The sequence below is a fragment of the Leuciscus leuciscus genome (genome assembly GCF_965113295.1).
Source record: "Leuciscus leuciscus genome assembly, chromosome: 10".
In the NCBI taxonomy this organism is placed as follows: domain Eukaryota; kingdom Metazoa; phylum Chordata; class Actinopteri; order Cypriniformes; family Leuciscidae; genus Leuciscus; species Leuciscus leuciscus.
The window spans coordinates 5,618,356-5,635,827 of NC_138734.1; the positions used below are offsets into that span (position 1 = coordinate 5,618,356).

General features: G+C 38.7%; 2 protein-coding genes and 1 long non-coding RNA gene across 4 annotated transcripts; 2 read left to right on the plus strand and 1 right to left on the minus strand.

Annotated features, from left to right (window-relative positions):
• The first annotated feature begins 221 nt into the window (after positions 1 to 221).
• On the plus strand, positions 222 to 9,692 carry LOC309507570 (uncharacterized protein). The gene is made up of 6 exons (XM_082181855.1): positions 222 to 775; positions 1,986 to 3,869; positions 5,507 to 5,706; positions 7,789 to 7,910; positions 8,309 to 8,432; positions 8,689 to 9,692. The coding sequence occupies exons 2-6, from the start codon at positions 2,012 to 2,014 to the stop codon at positions 8,815 to 8,817; spliced, it is 2,433 nt and encodes an 810-aa protein (XP_082037981.1). The 5' UTR covers positions 222 to 775; positions 1,986 to 2,011; the 3' UTR covers positions 8,818 to 9,692.
• Positions 9,693 to 11,294: 1,602 nt separating this feature from the next.
• On the plus strand, positions 11,295 to 17,346 carry kcnk6 (potassium channel, subfamily K, member 6). Of its 2 annotated transcripts, none has more exons than XM_082182280.1 (3): positions 11,295 to 11,723; positions 14,764 to 15,221; positions 16,318 to 16,455. In XM_082182280.1, exons 1-2 carry the CDS (start codon positions 11,408 to 11,410, stop codon positions 15,207 to 15,209), a joined length of 762 nt encoding a protein of 253 aa, XP_082038406.1. In that variant the 5' UTR covers positions 11,295 to 11,407; the 3' UTR covers positions 15,210 to 15,221; positions 16,318 to 16,455. The 2 variants fall into 2 exon arrangements, with proteins under 2 accessions (XP_082038406.1, XP_082038405.1); XM_082182279.1 differs by having other exon boundaries at positions 11,300 to 11,723; positions 14,764 to 15,159; positions 16,318 to 17,346.
• On the minus strand, positions 12,779 to 14,757 carry LOC309507880. Its single transcript, XR_014209275.1, has 2 exons — positions 14,335 to 14,757; positions 12,779 to 13,984 (listed from the first exon to the last, which is right to left on the minus strand). It is a non-coding gene; the product is annotated as an uncharacterized lncRNA (long non-coding RNA).
• Positions 17,347 to 17,472: the final 126 nt, after the last annotated feature.

The window sequence follows — 17,472 nt, forward strand, 5'->3', positions numbered from 1 at the left end:
ATGGTCCAGATCACTAGTAGGCTAGTTACTGCATAGTGACTAGGTAACACCTGGGTGATTAGTGATTACGTCTTGGACACACGATAATGTTCTTTATAATGTGTCAGTTAGTTAATAGTTATGAGGCTAATCTCATAACGTAATTATTGATTACCTAATAAGGAACTATATCTCCTAAATTCGATATTACTTACTGGCTAAGCTTGTTTCTTTATTAGTTAATAGTAGTAGCTGAAGTGTTAATGTTGTACTACTCATTAGTCCTGCATTACTAGTTACTTTGTAGCCTAATGAAGGACCATTATTCTAAAGTGTTACCTGAGAAAGCTCTAATGAATTATGTGTTGGCGCGTGTGCGTGTCCTCTTCGTGCGTAAGCATAAAAGCACTGACGTTATGCACGCTCGGCTATTGGTCAGCTGGTGGCACGCACTAGATTGCGGAGGCTCTGCGTTGCTCTGCCAGTGAACGCACAACGCAGCCTGCGCTATGAGGAGACACGGAGGTGTAGCGTGACGCTCACTTTAACGGAGCACATGAAACGTACATGGGATTAATAGCTTACGCTGCAAATCTACGATGCTCTGTATTCGGATATGCTGTCTTAAAACGACGTGGTGACATGGATATCATCATTTCTAAACAGTCCAAAATCCTCATGAAGGTTAAAGCTAAAATCCTTCAGCCCAGCAGCATCTTCTCAACCTACGACAGCTGGAATTGTGTGATTCGTGACATCGCATCAGCATGAGGGAAATGACTGGCACGCTGTAAAGGTAAGGTGATACAAAGAAACAAAAGATTGGTTGTTTATGATTTTAGAAGATACATATTAGCATATCAAACCACAAAAAGAATCGATGCACATAATCCCCCCTCCCCGAGGTTACATCTGTGTGGGCAAGTATTAGCCTAGTTAATGACAGAGATTTGGTGCAAGTGATGCGATCACGTATTGTGTGTGTAGACTACGTAACGCAGCGTCCTCCGATCATCGTGACATAGTTTGGGACATGCGAAATAAAATGTAAGAAAAATGTACAAGACAGTAATAGTATACGATATAAGATTAAAGTATTAAATGTACTAATAAAAAACATAATCAGATAAAACAGTCTGTATAAAATACAATTATAATTACAACATATTACATAGGCCTATATATATGCATACATTGATACATCTGTGTGTGTGTATGTATGTATATGTATGTATATGTATATATGCATACATACTGTAAATGTGTGTGTACACACACTCACTTACACACACATATAAATATAATAATATATATATACACATATATTATATAAACACATAACTTATGTTAGATGCGATTAATCATGATTAATCGATTTGACCACTAATATATAATACAATTTAAACAGAACAAAGAAAGAACAATCTTTTCGTGGTTTGATATGACAATATATTTTATAATAGTTGTAAGTATAAAAATAAAAACATTATACATATTGTATGTGTATTTTATTGAATATTACAATATTCTACAATTACAGTGTGTATATAACTATGAAACACAGTAAACTATAATAGAAATATAAACTACAAAATTGTAGTATATACAATAACAGATTAATAATTAAAATACATATTACAGTTATAATGAATGCAAGAAAATGATCGATTTCGATTTCGATTTTAATATATATATATATATATATATATATACATCCGAGTATATACACACACATACTCGGACATTGAGGACTGATGTGAACACAAGGCAAATTAATTTCGAATTAAAACGGCATAGTAAAGTAAAATTTATATGAAGACAATTTGCCATTAACTAAATTAATATTTGAGCTGGTACTTGTTTTTGTACTGACCTTTAATTATCAGATATCAAACTTACATAAAGATATATGCCATTTGTATTCCATGGCTAAATAATAAAAGATGTGATGTAACAGAAACATTTTAAGATTTTGACATCCTAAATGCCATTCTTACCCACCACAGCATCTGATAGTATTGCCCCAAGAAGAATGCTGCAACAGAACAACAACAATAACTGCTTGGAAATGGCCCATCGGGAGCTACTGCATGAATGCAGAAGAACCAATGTCTCGTTGACCAGTGCCCTTGAGTTTGGAGCCATACCCCTGATTAAAGGCCTGAGAGCGTGGGCTGTGAGTGGTGGTTACTCTAAAGCCAGGAGAAAGGCTGCTAATGGATCTCGGGCACAGAGCACATGCCAACAGCCTCCTGAAGACAGGGTGGGGCAGAGAAGCTGGTCAGGTCAGGTTAGCAGTGGCTATGGGCACACATTGGACAGTACAAATAGTGCAGCGAGAGCTCCTGGGGTCAGGCAAGGCGGCCTTGGTGCTCTTGTAACTGTGGCCACTTTGAAAGGCACTGAGGGGGGCAGGCAGACTCAGACTCGCTGCCTCTTTCTCAAGGCCCAGGGACGAGGCAGCTACATCTGTGCTGTTGGAAACCGAGGGGCTGGAGCGAGAGTCACAGGTCCACGGACTCACACTGTCATTCTGGAGGGGACAAAAGAAGAGCTTATATGTTCCTCTAGGGGGCAGAGGGTGAGCCATGATGGGACAGACGATGGAGGATTATTCAAAGCCAAGCCCAGGGCCATTAGAAAATGGAGGAAGTGCAGTAAAACGACAGGCTCAGCGGAGAGAAGAACAACAGCTCACGGCAAAAAGGAAATCGCCAATCAGCACTGTGAGCCGGAACATGGTGACCAAAAAAATGCAGTTATTACAGACACGCAGCCACTTAACGTAGCACCAGGTACAACAATAACACAATGCCAGAAAGGTACCAGTGCTAGCTATCCAAGTCAGGAAGATATCAATGAGTTGGGCAAAGACAAAAGGGCTCAATCCCCCATATCGATGAAAACTGTTGCACCCGAGAGCATGGACCCACAAACCTGCTGCTCCGCTGCCAAACCATGTGCCAAACCAGGTGAGCAGGTTGAAGCTGATATGAGTATTAATCAATCCGATAACTGTTCTGAAATAGATGAAGGATCCAGTTGTGCCAATGGTGATGCACAAGAAGACACTAAGGTTAGTAAATGTGACCTTGAATCAAATGATCACCAGAACAATCATAACTTTGTTGCTGATGTGCCAAACCTAGGATCACCTGTAGCATCTGAGGCTGCTCATACTAACTTGGAAAGTCTAGAAATAAAATCAGCCACAACAAACTGTAATAATGAGCCACGCATAGATCATTCTTCCATTAAAACTCCCTCTGAAGTCCCTGTCAGCATTGAGAAGAATCAAGAATCCAGGCCAGATGAGCGCCTAATGGAGCGTGAGAATCTACATTCGGTGGAGAATCGCGATCTCACAACTCAGAGAGACGGACCTCCAGAAACAAAGAGTACAGTCATGCCGGAGGGCCGCACTCCAGTGGGTGTTGAATGTAGCACTACGCAGAAGAAGTGGAGGCCGCCCATGTGCTCACCTCAGCATTGGGAGGAATTAATCACAGAGCATGGGGAACTTAAAGTTCAGCAGTCTGACAAATCCTCTTCACGAGGCTTTAGCACACCAACAACCAATATAACTGTAACCACTATTCACTCCCAGCCTAATCCTGCCCCTACCACCACTGCAGCCATAGCAACAGCCATCCCAGCATTAAGCAATGGGGAGGTGGGGGCTAGAGGTGGAGACTTGCTGCCTCTGGTGAACTCAGAGTCGCTATCAGAGCTGGCAAGAGTTGACGACAGGGACAAGGTGGCCACTGACGAGGGGTCTCCTGATGTGGGCGAGGAGGATGAGGATGAGTTTGGGGCTTTCATGCAGGCAGGTGGGATGGACGGGTTCAGTGACGTCCAACAGTTGGCTGCGGGAGAGGATTACAACTGTGGTAAGTAAACTGTCTTGAAAGTATGATTACATTAAGTCACTTAAGACGGAAAGTACAGTAAGTTCTCTTCTAGAACAGGAACCTGGCTTAGTTTGGGTTTGTGTGAGCAGATAAACATGCAGTTCCAGTGTTCCAGTACTAAACAGTCTGTCTGGATTGACCTGGATTCCTGCAGACCCCCTCGCTTCCCCCGACCTCATGTGAAGATATTAATTATTTAAAGCACTGCTTGGAATTCCTACCCCCTCATCCCTTCACTACCCCTGTTGCCGTGTACCAGCCTAAGGCAGGAAGCAGCATTAAAATGGCATGCAAACACAAGGCCAATGGGACAAGAGGAGAGGCCAACCTCAATAATGCCAAAGGCAGTGCGTCTAGAGGGAATGGCTTGATCAAAACAGAGGACAAACACAGCATTATTTATTCATATACTATGTCTTCTGCCCATAATTGTTGGTCAAAACCAAATACTTTTCCCCTTAATAATCTTCCGGGCTTAAATTCATTTTTGGCAGCCACTGTGCAATCATAATCCGCAGGATTAATCCTCCTCTCTAAAAAGGTGAAAACCAGGTGATTTAGGTAACATAAACAGGTTTAACCTACTTTTTATTTTTTAGGTCATGCAAGGAAATCTTTTATATGACAAATAAGTTATTTGTGGAAGGCATTTACCATCTCTTTTCATTGGAATAATGTGCCTGCCGTGACATTTTAGCAAAATGATGTGACTACTTGCACATTTCGCAATACTTTCAAGTTAAATGTTCAGTGAGTGGTGCTAAAAGCATGTTCAGTTTTAACTGAAACGGATGAACATGAATCTGGTAACGTTTTTTACATTTGCTGTAGTACGTTTCACTGCAGTGAGTGCTGCTAAAAGGTTAATGCTTAAGGTTAATTGCATTTGAAAATAACATCTACAGTACCATTTCAAAAACCACCAGCATTAAACCCTAAACCTTTAACCTAACCTATTGTGTTAACACAAGCAAGCGTTAGATAAAAACACAGTTTCTGAAGCAACCATGCCATCTAGACTGCTTATAGAAGTTTTTGAGCTCTTATCTGGGCTAAACTCGAATGCTCAAGTGCAATGCCATGTGAGCAACCAAGAAAGTTTACTATACAGAAAAGCCAAACCTATGGAGCCAGTAATGTGATGCAAACATCACAATGTATTAGTTTACAAATCATGCTCTCTATGGTAAGTGTTTTGAGTTCATAACATGCTAGAACCATGTGAAAAGTTGTTATTAATCAATGCTCTGCCCCTGTAATCATAATTTGTGTGAAATGGATTAAAATTTGTTGGTGTTTCACTGTATGTTGGTACTTGTGGCACATTTTCCCAAATGAGCCTTTGTTGTACCTTTCAACAATGGTCTAAAAATAACTAATTATTCACTTTGTTCAGAGAGGGTACAAAAACAGAGAACTGAAGAATGGTTAAACACTTTCACGTCCTGTCAGTTATTTCACATGTCAATGATGCTCGAGATTGTGAAACCTTTCCACCGCAGTTAGCAGAAGCTCTTTGCATTAACATTACACCTACTGGTATTGTTAGGAGTTTTTGCATGAGATCCAAGAAAGTGAAACTTTAAAGACTTACATGAACCCTCATCTCCTCTCAGAGGGATGCGCAAGTTCCACTGATGCAAATGAACCCGCATCCTGGGCATCTGATTGGACGGCAGACCAGTCATTCCAGCAGTCGGAGAGCACATGGATTGCCTTCAGCCAGGAGACTGTGGAGCAGAAGATAGTGCCTGGTGGCCAGTGGTGGCCTTCTACCGAAAAGCCAAACCTTTCCCTCTCTCCTCTCCATAATGTGGTAAAGATTTATATTTATATTTATGTGGTAAAGAGTTATAATAATTCTGTAAAAAAAAAAAAAAAAATTAGTGACTAATGCTGCCCTCACGTGTAATCAGAAATTTCCTACTTCCCACTTTTGAAGATTATGAGCTCGTCGCATTCAAATGCTTTGTTGTCGGAAAGAACAGGAATCATGGAGGACACCAGGTTTATTCTTGCCTGTTTATTGGGAATATCTTATTAGAGCCAAAATGATATTTAGCGTCTCATTCATTGGCAACCATATAAAAATTCACCGCTTACTGACAATTCTGGAATTTCGGTCAAATACAGGCTATTTCACTGTGTATTAAACATACAATATGCTTTAAATTATTATATGTAAATATGCACTACTTAAGGACAAGACAAGGCAATGTAGCTGTTGTGGAAAAAAACTAATGAAGAATAACAGTCACAGCATGAAGTCCAAAGTTCAAGTCCCCATGAAATCAAAATTTAAGTATTTTGGCTTTTAATATGAACACGTTAGCCTTACTGTTATCTGTGAGCTAGTGTGCTCAAAAATAACAACAAAATTCACATTTTGAGTTCAAAACTTAAAGTCTCTCACTTCCACCAATTTGGATGATGACATCACGCTGCACTTCAGCTTCTCATCAGATTTTCTGTCCAATTAAATGCTCTCTAGAATCTGAAGCTCCGCCCCCTACATTATAAAAGCTGCGGCTAAAATCAGTCACATTCACTATTTTCTACATGGTGATGAATGGCACATAGTGCACTATAGAGGGGATAGGGACCGTGTATTTCATCTCCCCTTTCCATTGGGGCGAATGAAGACTGATTTCACGTTAGTGACACTGAACCGCCACAGCGCACACAGTCTGCTCCGGTCCAGAGACACGAGAGCACAGAGCGGATCATATGTGCAAGTCGACACAGACCAGAAAATGTATCGGACCCATTTGAATTCTGCACAGAATGCTGTATTTCAAAGCGATATGGAGGAGATTAGGAGGATAAATGGTTCGAGATTAGGAGGAAACTTTACCAAGCTCAACGGCTCTAGCTGTGATATAAATTAAACGCTACTGGCTATTTAAAAAAAGGGAGGAGCTGTTCGATATGTCCCGCCCTGTCTTCCTGTTTCTGTGGAAATTACATCAACAAATTGAATAATGCTGTGCATTTTAAGGCACTTCAGTGGGCCTTTAAAGGTTATGACCCACCCAACTCAGGAACTTGGGTATCAAAATGATCCCTGAGGTTCCTAGTGGTAAATACGACTTGAGAGGGTGTTCATGTCCACTTTTTAACTAGGAAATCCATATTTACGATAATTCCCATAGCACGTGAAGGTAGCATAAGTATGTAGTGGTGCAGGGATGATGTCAGAACCACGAAGACTGATTCGCCAGTGGTTTATAATGGTTTTTTTATGGATCATTGATGACACTTGAACATTTTACTCTACAACTCTAAATTACACACACCCATATCGAAAACACGATTTCTGAAGCTGTAATTTTTATTTTAAAAAACATGTTTCTAATAAGTAACTAGATAAGAACGTTTGGGGGGGGGGGGGGGGTGCGCAGTTTACATTGTTGAGCAAAACGTTCAAGTATCATCAAGTTATGTTTACCACAGACCTCATTGTACACATAAATTGAAGAACCCTATAGTAAAATGTTGAGGGAACCACTGGTGAATTATGAGTTTTGACTGCAACCCCTTTGTGTAGGGGTCCCAAACATCCTGACATAATGAATGTTCATTATCCCACTTATTAGACTACTTAACAAATATAAATAAATGTGAAATTACTTTTTTTTATTATTATTATTATAACCACGTGATACCATGTGATATATGAAAGAAATTGTACAGTTGTACAGCCATGATACAATGACATACTATTTCTCATCCTCTAAAAACATTAATTAAAGGCTTGGTTTATGATTTAAGTATCATACTAATATATCTTTAAACTCAAGAATGTTGTTGTAAGCCTATAAATGTTAGTTAAACTCATTCAAAACTCATCACTGTTGATGCGTTGATGACTAATGATCCTCACTGTTTGTGTGTGTAGTCAAATGTCTTTCTAGAGGCCTTTCCCTCTGACGAGTCTCGCTGTGAAGATCCTGAATACATTCCTACACTAAAGCAGCTTCTGCGAGGACCAGCTGAAAACAGCAATATAGGGGAGCACAAGTATGTTGCATTATTTGTAGTTGGGCTGTGCTAATTATGGCATTATTATTTATAAAGTTATAATAGTTACTATTAGGGATTTTTCAGCTCGTCAGCTGGTAAGAAAAACATGCATAATGTGCAGTGCTTGGGAGGCTCCGGGAACAGTTTGAAAAGCCCTGACATATATAATAATCATCTATTGCCACCTTGTGGTAATACAAGATACTACTGCATTGCATCAGATATAAAACAAAGGCTTGACTGTTTTGCATGAAATTCTGCATTTCATCCTCTTGAGATGACAGAAAATGTAAAAACAAATCTTTCTTTGATGATTTCACGTATAATAATGGTATTTGTTTTTCTTGTTACATGCTTTAAAACTCCGGGTTAATCATTTTGCTTTGACCCCAAAGGGAACAGAGCTTACTTGATGGCCTCCAGGATCTGGACCGGATGATTGGTGTGAAATATAAGAGGGCGGAGTCAATGTCCTGTAAACTTCTCCTCCAGTCACTGCATTTGGAACGTCCCAGTTCTGTGAGTTTGCTGTAATGAATGATGAAAACACTGTAATATATTGCAAAAACTTGATATTAAAACCGAACCCTGTTGAGCTTTTGCCACATCAATCCCTTGTAATGTTATTTAAAGTAGAACATATTATATTTATATACAGTGTATTTACCTTAAACAGGGTGCATTTGCAGTATAGTATAGTGTAGTATAGTATATTTACTTTGTATATTTGTATGTTTTCAATATTATAACCACTAATCATCCTTTTCTACCTCAGGAATGTGTGACAGTTCGACTGAAGACCAGTTCCAGGTTTTCTCCAAATCTCCCAACATCCAACCAGCAGTTAGCTGCTAATGCTAAGAGAAGACTGTCATACGACTTCAACAGAAATATCAAGACTTAGTCTCTATATCTGCTGAAACATCTTTGACCCATGCTTCCTTGAAAAAAAGGAAATTCAGCGGAGAGGAATAATAATACGTGTTGAAAAACTGAATTTCCCTGGATTGAATTCTATTCTAGGTTTATTTAAAGTGTATCTCTTCTTTCAATGTCTGTTCTCACTCAGTGTCTGGTAGATTCTGTTTCTCATTCAGCTGTGTATCCAGAAACACAAGACTTGCGTTCAACCAAATATATGTTTTTCAGTATGTCAGCATATTAGGGTTAAATTAGGACAAATATACTCAAATGTCAAGTAAAAAAAAAAAAACTTTGTCTAATTGTTTAGTTCAGGTGTAAGGAGACTTGTGCAGCATTGAGTCTGGTTATTGGACCTATTTTTATCAAATATTACAGTATGCTGTTTTTGTATTGCTTTCAATCTATGGATTACATTTGCTAGAATAAGATTATTTTGCTGGAGCCATGGCGAACATGTAGATTAAAATATGGCCTTTCATGTCGGGAAAAAGAAATGAAAAAAAATTAAATAAACAAAAAATATATATATTTTGATGGGGGGAGAGAGAAAGATTACAAATAGCCTACTTTCTGCCCCCAAAAGGCTCACCTTCACCTGAAAATTGTCAAAAGCTAGCAAATTTCCACAAAATGTATTTTCATACACCTCCTCACAGAGAAATCCATTTTCTTGTTTCCATGTCTTTTCTCCCTGTGATTGAAGTACTAAATATGACACTGTAGTGTACCATTTTTAACTCCTGAAGAATAGAGACCATATTTTCAGAAGTGTTTTAAAATGAATGTTAACATTTTAAATTGAACCTGTAAGCTTGTTTGTTGATTGATGTAATTAAAACACCTTTGAGGACTGAATGAAGCCGATAACTGAGGGTTCAACCGTGCAATGTTTCGTAAGCGGCCTGAGCAGATGTGAACTGCATCAACCAGATGAACACAACATAACGTCAGGTCATTTTGATTATCTGCACATATTATTTAGTTCCAGTTATGCCATCAAAACACTTGAGGACATCTCCTTTGGACAGAGATGTAACAAGAGGAAACTTTGGAAATGAATTGGTTAACTTTGACTAATCAGAATGACTTGGCTGGTTGTTTACCAGGATAATAGTTCACTGTCTCCAACTGTTCACACTGCTGTCCTCATGAGTTTATATGAGGTCTGTTTATTTAAGTGTGGATATGAACAGAAATGCACTAAACTGTTTTGACTGAGACTGTAGCTATTTCTGTCCCCTCAGTGACATGTGACTCTCTCCCTCACTTCATCTTCACAACAGACTTCATCACGGGTTTGTTTTTCTTTCTGTGTTATTTTGTATTTCAAGGTCTCATTGACGTCTCATTTATTGGTCTGAACTAAGTGTCGTTGTGACGGGCGCAGTCACAGTGCAAAACATATCCCATATTGCTGTAATACACCCTATGCAAATTAATCCAAAACCCCTGCATCAGTAACTTATGAATAAACTTTTACAGCCTATCTGTAAAACCAATGTCTTCTTAAGGCAAGACACCCCAGGTGAATATGGTAAAAGGGTAACTAATAGATATCACCTTACTTCCCCATTGATTACATTTAGAATCCACCAATTTGCATCCATTTCTAGAACAAAAATCTGAACTTTGGGTAAAGCCAGGTTCAAAATTCTTGTTTCACCTGCTGAAGTGGAGATTTCTGACTCAGAGTAAGAGAAACAACTCATTTTGAGAAAACGGCCTTTAAAAATGTGCAGTGTAATTGAAATCTACAGACAAAAACAGATAAAGTGCTATAAAACATACACTTAAAATTGTATTTTGGATGTTTTCTTTCCACTAGTCAAAAAAAAAAACTATGAAAAGCTAAAAAGCTAAAAAATCTCAAGTCTCTGGAAGCTTGTTCCCGCCACAGAATAGAAAAATAAAAAAGGTAATTGAATTGGATTTTATTTTGGAAGCTTGTTTCCGCCACACTGAATAAAGCAAAGAAAAGGTAATTGCGACTTTTTATCTCACAATTCTGACTTTTTTCGTACAATTGCGAGATATAAAGTCAGGATTACGAGAAAAATTTAGAGTTGCAAGATATAAAGAGAAAAGTCAGTGATCTAAACAATGGTGGAGCGAAGAAGGGGCGACCAACTCCATGTAGAACAAAACAGCTTTTTCCTAGAAGACTGAAATGACTGAAGACTTCATCTCATGTATTTCATCATTTCATCTCATCATTTTAATGAGAAATACTATTCATTTCTGTAGTAGGTGTATTACTTTTAAAAGTACTGAGTACACCTTTAAGATTCTTGGCACTTGGGAGCACTTGATAGTAATCACACCATGTGTATAATGGATTTCTCTGCTGGGTGTAAATGAAAGAGCTCGTGTGAAGTTTGTTCTGCACTTTACAAACCCACAAAATTCAAAGCATGAACCCATGTGACTGAGCGAGTACAGTTATTTCCTGGCCACCGTGGCCAACTTTTGTCAGAGGGTGGAGGATTGTGATAGGGTGGAGTTTAATCAGCCTAACACATCACTGCAACAAATTAAGAATCACTTTCACCGCGTTCCTCTCAAACCCCACCATGTCCACGGCGTTCAGGTCCTGCTTTGTGCTCAGCGGCTTCATCCTAGCGTACATCACTTACTTGATACTGGGAGCGCTTGTTTTCTCTGCCATCGAGCGGCCCGTCGAAGAGACCCTGAAATCAGACCTGAACTCCCTGAAAGCTGAGTTCCTCAACCTGAGCTGCATCAACGCTACGGCCCTTGAAGGTTTCTTAGAAAGAGTTTTAAAAGCGAATAAATACGGCGTGTCGATCCTTGAAAATGCCTCGCTCCGTACAAACTGGGATTTGGCGTCTTCTCTGTTCTTTGCCAACACGATGGTCACGACAGTGGGTGAGTTTCACATGAACAAAGTTTGATTAATTGATGTTGCTCGTCTTTGATACATCATATTGGATATTTATACGTTTAGTAGCCCCTTAAATCTGACTCGAGTGTAGAACAACACAAACATTCGAAGTTCTGCAAAACAACGTTCCAAAGTTCGCCAGAACTGAACATCCTAGAGTCTACTGTAACTGTGCAAACAATAGAGTGGAGTAGCATTTTTATTAAGAGCCGGTTTCTTCAGTCATTCCTATTATGTAGTGCTTTTGAAATCTGTTACTTAATATTGCCTACATAAAGGTGTAGCAGACTTCTTAGGTACTTGACGACACACAACTTTTTTTACAGGATGTTTAACAGGATGGAAATGTTGGCAAACGCTTTCAGGCCCCTTTTGTGTGGAACCTCTTTCAAAAATATAAATGCAGAAATGTATTTTAATTCAACAAATAATTCATTTTTTTATTTTATAAAATTGATTAATCCCATGATTTTTTACCATTGTTTAGACTGCAGAATAAAACCTCAGCCTAACAGGATGAAAATGGAGCATGCTTTTTTTTAAAGTAATATTTCATATAAATAGGCAGTTTTTCCATCTTAGTATTGAAAATAAATAAAATCCATATTTGGGTTTGCACACACACATTTTATATACTTTATTTGGTTCCACATTACAAGTCAAACTTCATTAGGAATATTTTTTATTTTTTTTTATAATCCAACAGATTAAAACAAATCAGCACATTGTTATGGATTAAACCGTTCTAAGGGTACAGGAGGCATCGCCTTTTCCAAACAAACATGCTTCCTATAGTTGTTGAGATTGAACAGTACTTTGCCAACTGTTAGGTTGTGTGTGTTGGCGCATGCGCACACACACAAACACACACACACATATATACACAAGCTGGAATCAGATTGTAAATCAGATGTTGAATGAATGTCTTGCTTGGCACACAACCTCATTTCTATTTGTCAAATAGATACATGTGATGGATGTGTATGCAATTCATATATTGTATCCATGCCTTAAAATGTCAGTATTTCATAAAAATAAAAAAAGATACTGATGTGATGACAACTCCGTTATTAAAAGGGTTATTTTCATAATCAGTTTTTTTAAATAGGCTATTACTGGTTTAATGAGATATTGAAGGTCTGTGTTTAAAGATCAATGCACGTGATTGGTCTTGTAATGGAAATTAGGCTAGTGTGGAATTTAGAGTGCAGTGTGTACATAACTTAAATATGTTTCATGTACTTGTGAGGGGAGTTTAATTACATTAACTTACACATGTTTTTCATCCGTTTTAACTTTAGCTGTCACCTGCACCCAGAAGTGCTGCTGTTGATAGAGGAAGTAAAACAATTTGCATAGGAGGCAAATGTCAAATTGTAGTGTGCAGGAGAATCTATTACAGCTCTGACAGACCGTAGTTCCACATTTTAATCTATACGCGTTCTCCATAAAAGTGATTTTTAAGGTTATTTCATGATATTTGTTTTTGTCAAACCCACATACGTCTCTTTTGAGTTTAGGCAGAGTGCAGTTTGCTTTAACTGGGCTTCTCCTGCAAATAGTATCATGGGAAATCAATCCTTTGACCTGTTTGTCTGTATAAAGCTTTCCTTTCATCGAGCATGTTAACCTGTGTAGCTGACCCGGCTCTGTATTAGATTACACTAACAGCTTTATGCAGTCAGGAAATCACATGCGTTGCAGAATTAGCAAGATAAAGGGGATATTTCAGCCAAAAATAAAGATTCTGTCATCGGTTACTCACACTCATGTCATTTCAAACTGGTATGACTTTCTCTTCTGTAGAACACAGAAAATAGATTTTTTTTTTTTTTTTTTCATACGTCAGTGGGGTCCAAAGTTGTTTTGTATGGACATACACAGTTCAGTATATCGTCTTTTTTGTTCCACTGAAGAAAAAGTCATACAGGTTTGGAACATCATGAAAGAGAGTAAATGATGTAAGAATCTTACATTTTGGATGAACTCAAGCTCTCCCAGATTCAAGTCAGAGCATCTCTCATTAAAAAAATGCAAAATCTTTACCAAGATATAAGTAATTTTCAAACACAATAAGTAATATCACCACAATATAGTTCTTCTGGCTGAAATCAGAGATGTTACTAATTAAAATGAAAGCCAAACCCTAGATTTTTCAAAACCGTCTCTTAAATGACTGCTAATTTCATTTGGGAAATGTTATTATCAGATTCTTGTCAAAAACTCATATCAGACTCTTTTGGCGCTTTTCCACTACACAGTACCAGCTCGCCTCGCCTCGACTCGACTCGGCTCTGTTTGGTTGGTTTTCCACTGTGTAAAAGTTGTACCTGTACCTGCTTCCAGGTACTTTTTTTCGTATCACCTCCGGCGAGGTTCCAAGCGAGCTGAGGCGATACTAAAATGTGACGTGAAAACACGGCAGACTGCTGATTGGTCACAGAGAATCGTCACTATTCACTGCGTCATCATTGCACGCGCCAGACGGGGTATCCTGAATAAAAAACAGCAAAAACATCCAAAAACAGCATACACTCGATTTCCTCCATTGTCCTGTGTGTGTGGGTAGCGGGTGTGGAAAAGCGCCAAAATGACAACCAGACAACTGATTGTATATTCATTGATGCTTTTTGAGAATTGTTTACTCTACAGTGAAACTGACTGACCATTATCTAAAATCTCCTGATAACGTCAGCCTTTTCACCTGCAACATCCGATCATATTCATTAATACTTCATTAACATCACTTATCCTCAAAAATACTGGCCAATATGTAAATATCTTAATTGCCTTCAACGCTCAAACGTGTGCCGGGGACGTGTGCTAAATACAATATAGCTAGATCTAAATCACTCGTATCATATCGTCATATGGCCCAGTCATAAAACTTGCTCTATATGGTGAAGCACTAAGACATTATATACTATTATGACTTTCTGTAAAGCTGTGTATTCAAATAAATTTGACTTGACATGAAGTGTCGTTCCTGTTGGAAACATTCCTCTGCATTTCCCACTCTTCCAGGATACGGCCACACTACGCCGCTCTCTGATGCGGGTAAAGCGTTCTCCATCGTGTACGCTTTGATCGGGGTGCCCTTCACCATGCTGGTGCTCACAGCCTGTGTCCAGCGCCTCATGCACCCCCTGACCTACGGGCCGATCTCCATGTGCCAGCAGCGGGCCGGCCTGCACCCCCGCGCAGCCGGTGTTGTGCACTTCATCGTACTGATGGTCCTGGTGGTGCTCGGCTTCTTCGTGATTCCTGCGCTGGTGTTCAGCGCCATAGAAGAATCGTGGTCTTTCTTGGACGCCTTCTACTTCTGCTTCATCTCCCTCTGCACTATAGGACTGGGGGACTTTGTGCCAGCAGAAAAGCCAGGACAGAGACTCAGAGCTTTGTACAAGATATCAGTCATGGGTAAGAGACTCGAATCTCCTCGAGTTTCCTTTCAGAGACCTTTTGGTTGAGCTCAAAGACAGGTGAGGGGTGTGAAAGGCTTTAACTAAGGGCTTTTAAAGTTTTCAACAGACAAGGCAAAAGTTCCCTCATTTAACAAAACATCATATATAAACATTAAAATGTACTATATTTAAGTTATATATAGGTAGTATAAATTAATAATTTGTTATATACACGCATATATACATACACACATATATACATACAAACACACACACACACACATATATACATGCATACATATACATACACACATACACATGTATACATACATACACACACACATGTATGTGTATGAATGTGTGTATATATCCATCCATCAAAATGTCCGATGTCCAACCCGGGCTGCAGGCATTTAATATATGGTTCGTATAAGCGGCTCATGGCTATATAAAAAATGTCTAGGTAGAAGGAAAAATATTAGGTGTAAAAAGTGAATTTCACCGTTGTATCCAAGCAAGTCTCCTCTAAATGATTATTAAATATGATACATTAATACTAATTCAGCTGCACAATTAAATGTTATTCTTTGCTTATTTAATGTTTGGGTTTTATGGTTAGTGCCTGACCTCACAAATGCTCTTCTGGATGACTGGGCAAATAGTCCCACAGAAACACTCCGGAATCTTGTGGAAAGCCCGGCAAAGGGGAACCAACTTCATATAAATGTCTGTATTTAGAATGCGATCTCATGCATTTACTGTGTGTTTATCTTTTCAGCAAAGGTCTTAAACAATATTGTAACAATTTACTATAATAGTTTTTGCCTATAGATTGCTAAAATTCTTTCTTTTCTCTTACAGCGTATCTGTTTTTCGGTCCTTCGTACAATCCACAAACTTGCTAATATAATATAATCTATCCGAGGAAACTTGGATGCCATTGTGAAATTTACCTTTTACCCCTAATATTTTATCCATGTGCTTGTCAATGTTATTATTGCCATTGGAAACTTATACATATCATACCAAGTGCCAGTGGGCTGGCGTTTAATATATATTATATTATAAATATAAATAATTTTTCCTTTCTACAAAGCTCTGAAATATTTCAGCTTCCCTTTGTAAGTACTTGAAATGGTTATCTAAAATGAGTTCTCGTTCTTTTCTCTTCCAGTGTACCTGTTTGTGGGCTTGATGGTCATGTTCCTGGTCCTTCGCACATTCCACAAGCTTGCAGATGTGTACGGGTGGACCGCTTTCTTCCAGCTGCCAAGCTGCGAGGAGGAAGATGAGGATAAAGAGCCAATACTAGATCGCAAACCTGATGACGAATCGCCCGAGGCGGAGAAGGCCTCAATAAATCAGCGGGATCCCAGCTCTCAAGTGTCCTACAACTCCATAAATGGATAAAATACTAGATCTTTCCTCATTCACATAAGATCACTTATTGTCGCAGTGTCCTGCACTTGTAAATTGTCTTTACAGCAGCTCTGCAGAACCTCCGAGGTCGAGACAGTCGAGTGTGAACACGTGCAACACAACACACCTCACTGTTGGGCAGAACAGCTTCTGATGTTATCGTGGAACAAAAGCATCCGGGTGGATTGTAACATTTTCATGAACCAAATGATGTCGAAATTTGATCTTCAAGACTTTAGTAATGTTGCCATTCTTTTAGGAAATTGAAAACTTGATCATTGTGTCCTACGTGTGAATCTTCTCTAGCGTTGTTTTGTGTAGGATTTGTAACTGATTGCTATTTTCATATTCAGATATATTTCCAGACTATTCAATGTTTTGTGTTTTTGTTTTTGTTGCTTGGACCAAGACCTCTCAGTCTGGACAATAGACACAGGAAGACAATCCCGCCAGCCGTCCAGTATTGTATTGTATTCATCGATGAATTTGAAATGAAGTGAATCATTGTTTTCAGGGCTAGTTGATGGTGGTTTTTGATGTCCAGAGGTGTGGAGAACTTCAGATGCACTTTATAACTGGCTTTTTACACTTTATTATTGACAGCCACTGACTGTTATGCAGTACACAGTCTGTTTGTCTTTATTGTAGTACTGTACATTCATTCATTATTCTTTGTATCATTGGATGGTAGGGAACAAAAAGGGTGCCTGATATTCATGTCAGAACAAAAGGTGTTTTAAGAAATGCATGCACAGAAAAAAATAAAAACTGTTTTGGTACTTTGTGACTGTGTGATTTAAATGTATCATGAGTCTGTGTAGCTGTGGAGTTACAGGAAGGTTTCACTTCACACATCCTGTATTATTTCTTAAAGGGATAGTTCACTTTGAAATTAAATTTTGGTATGTTT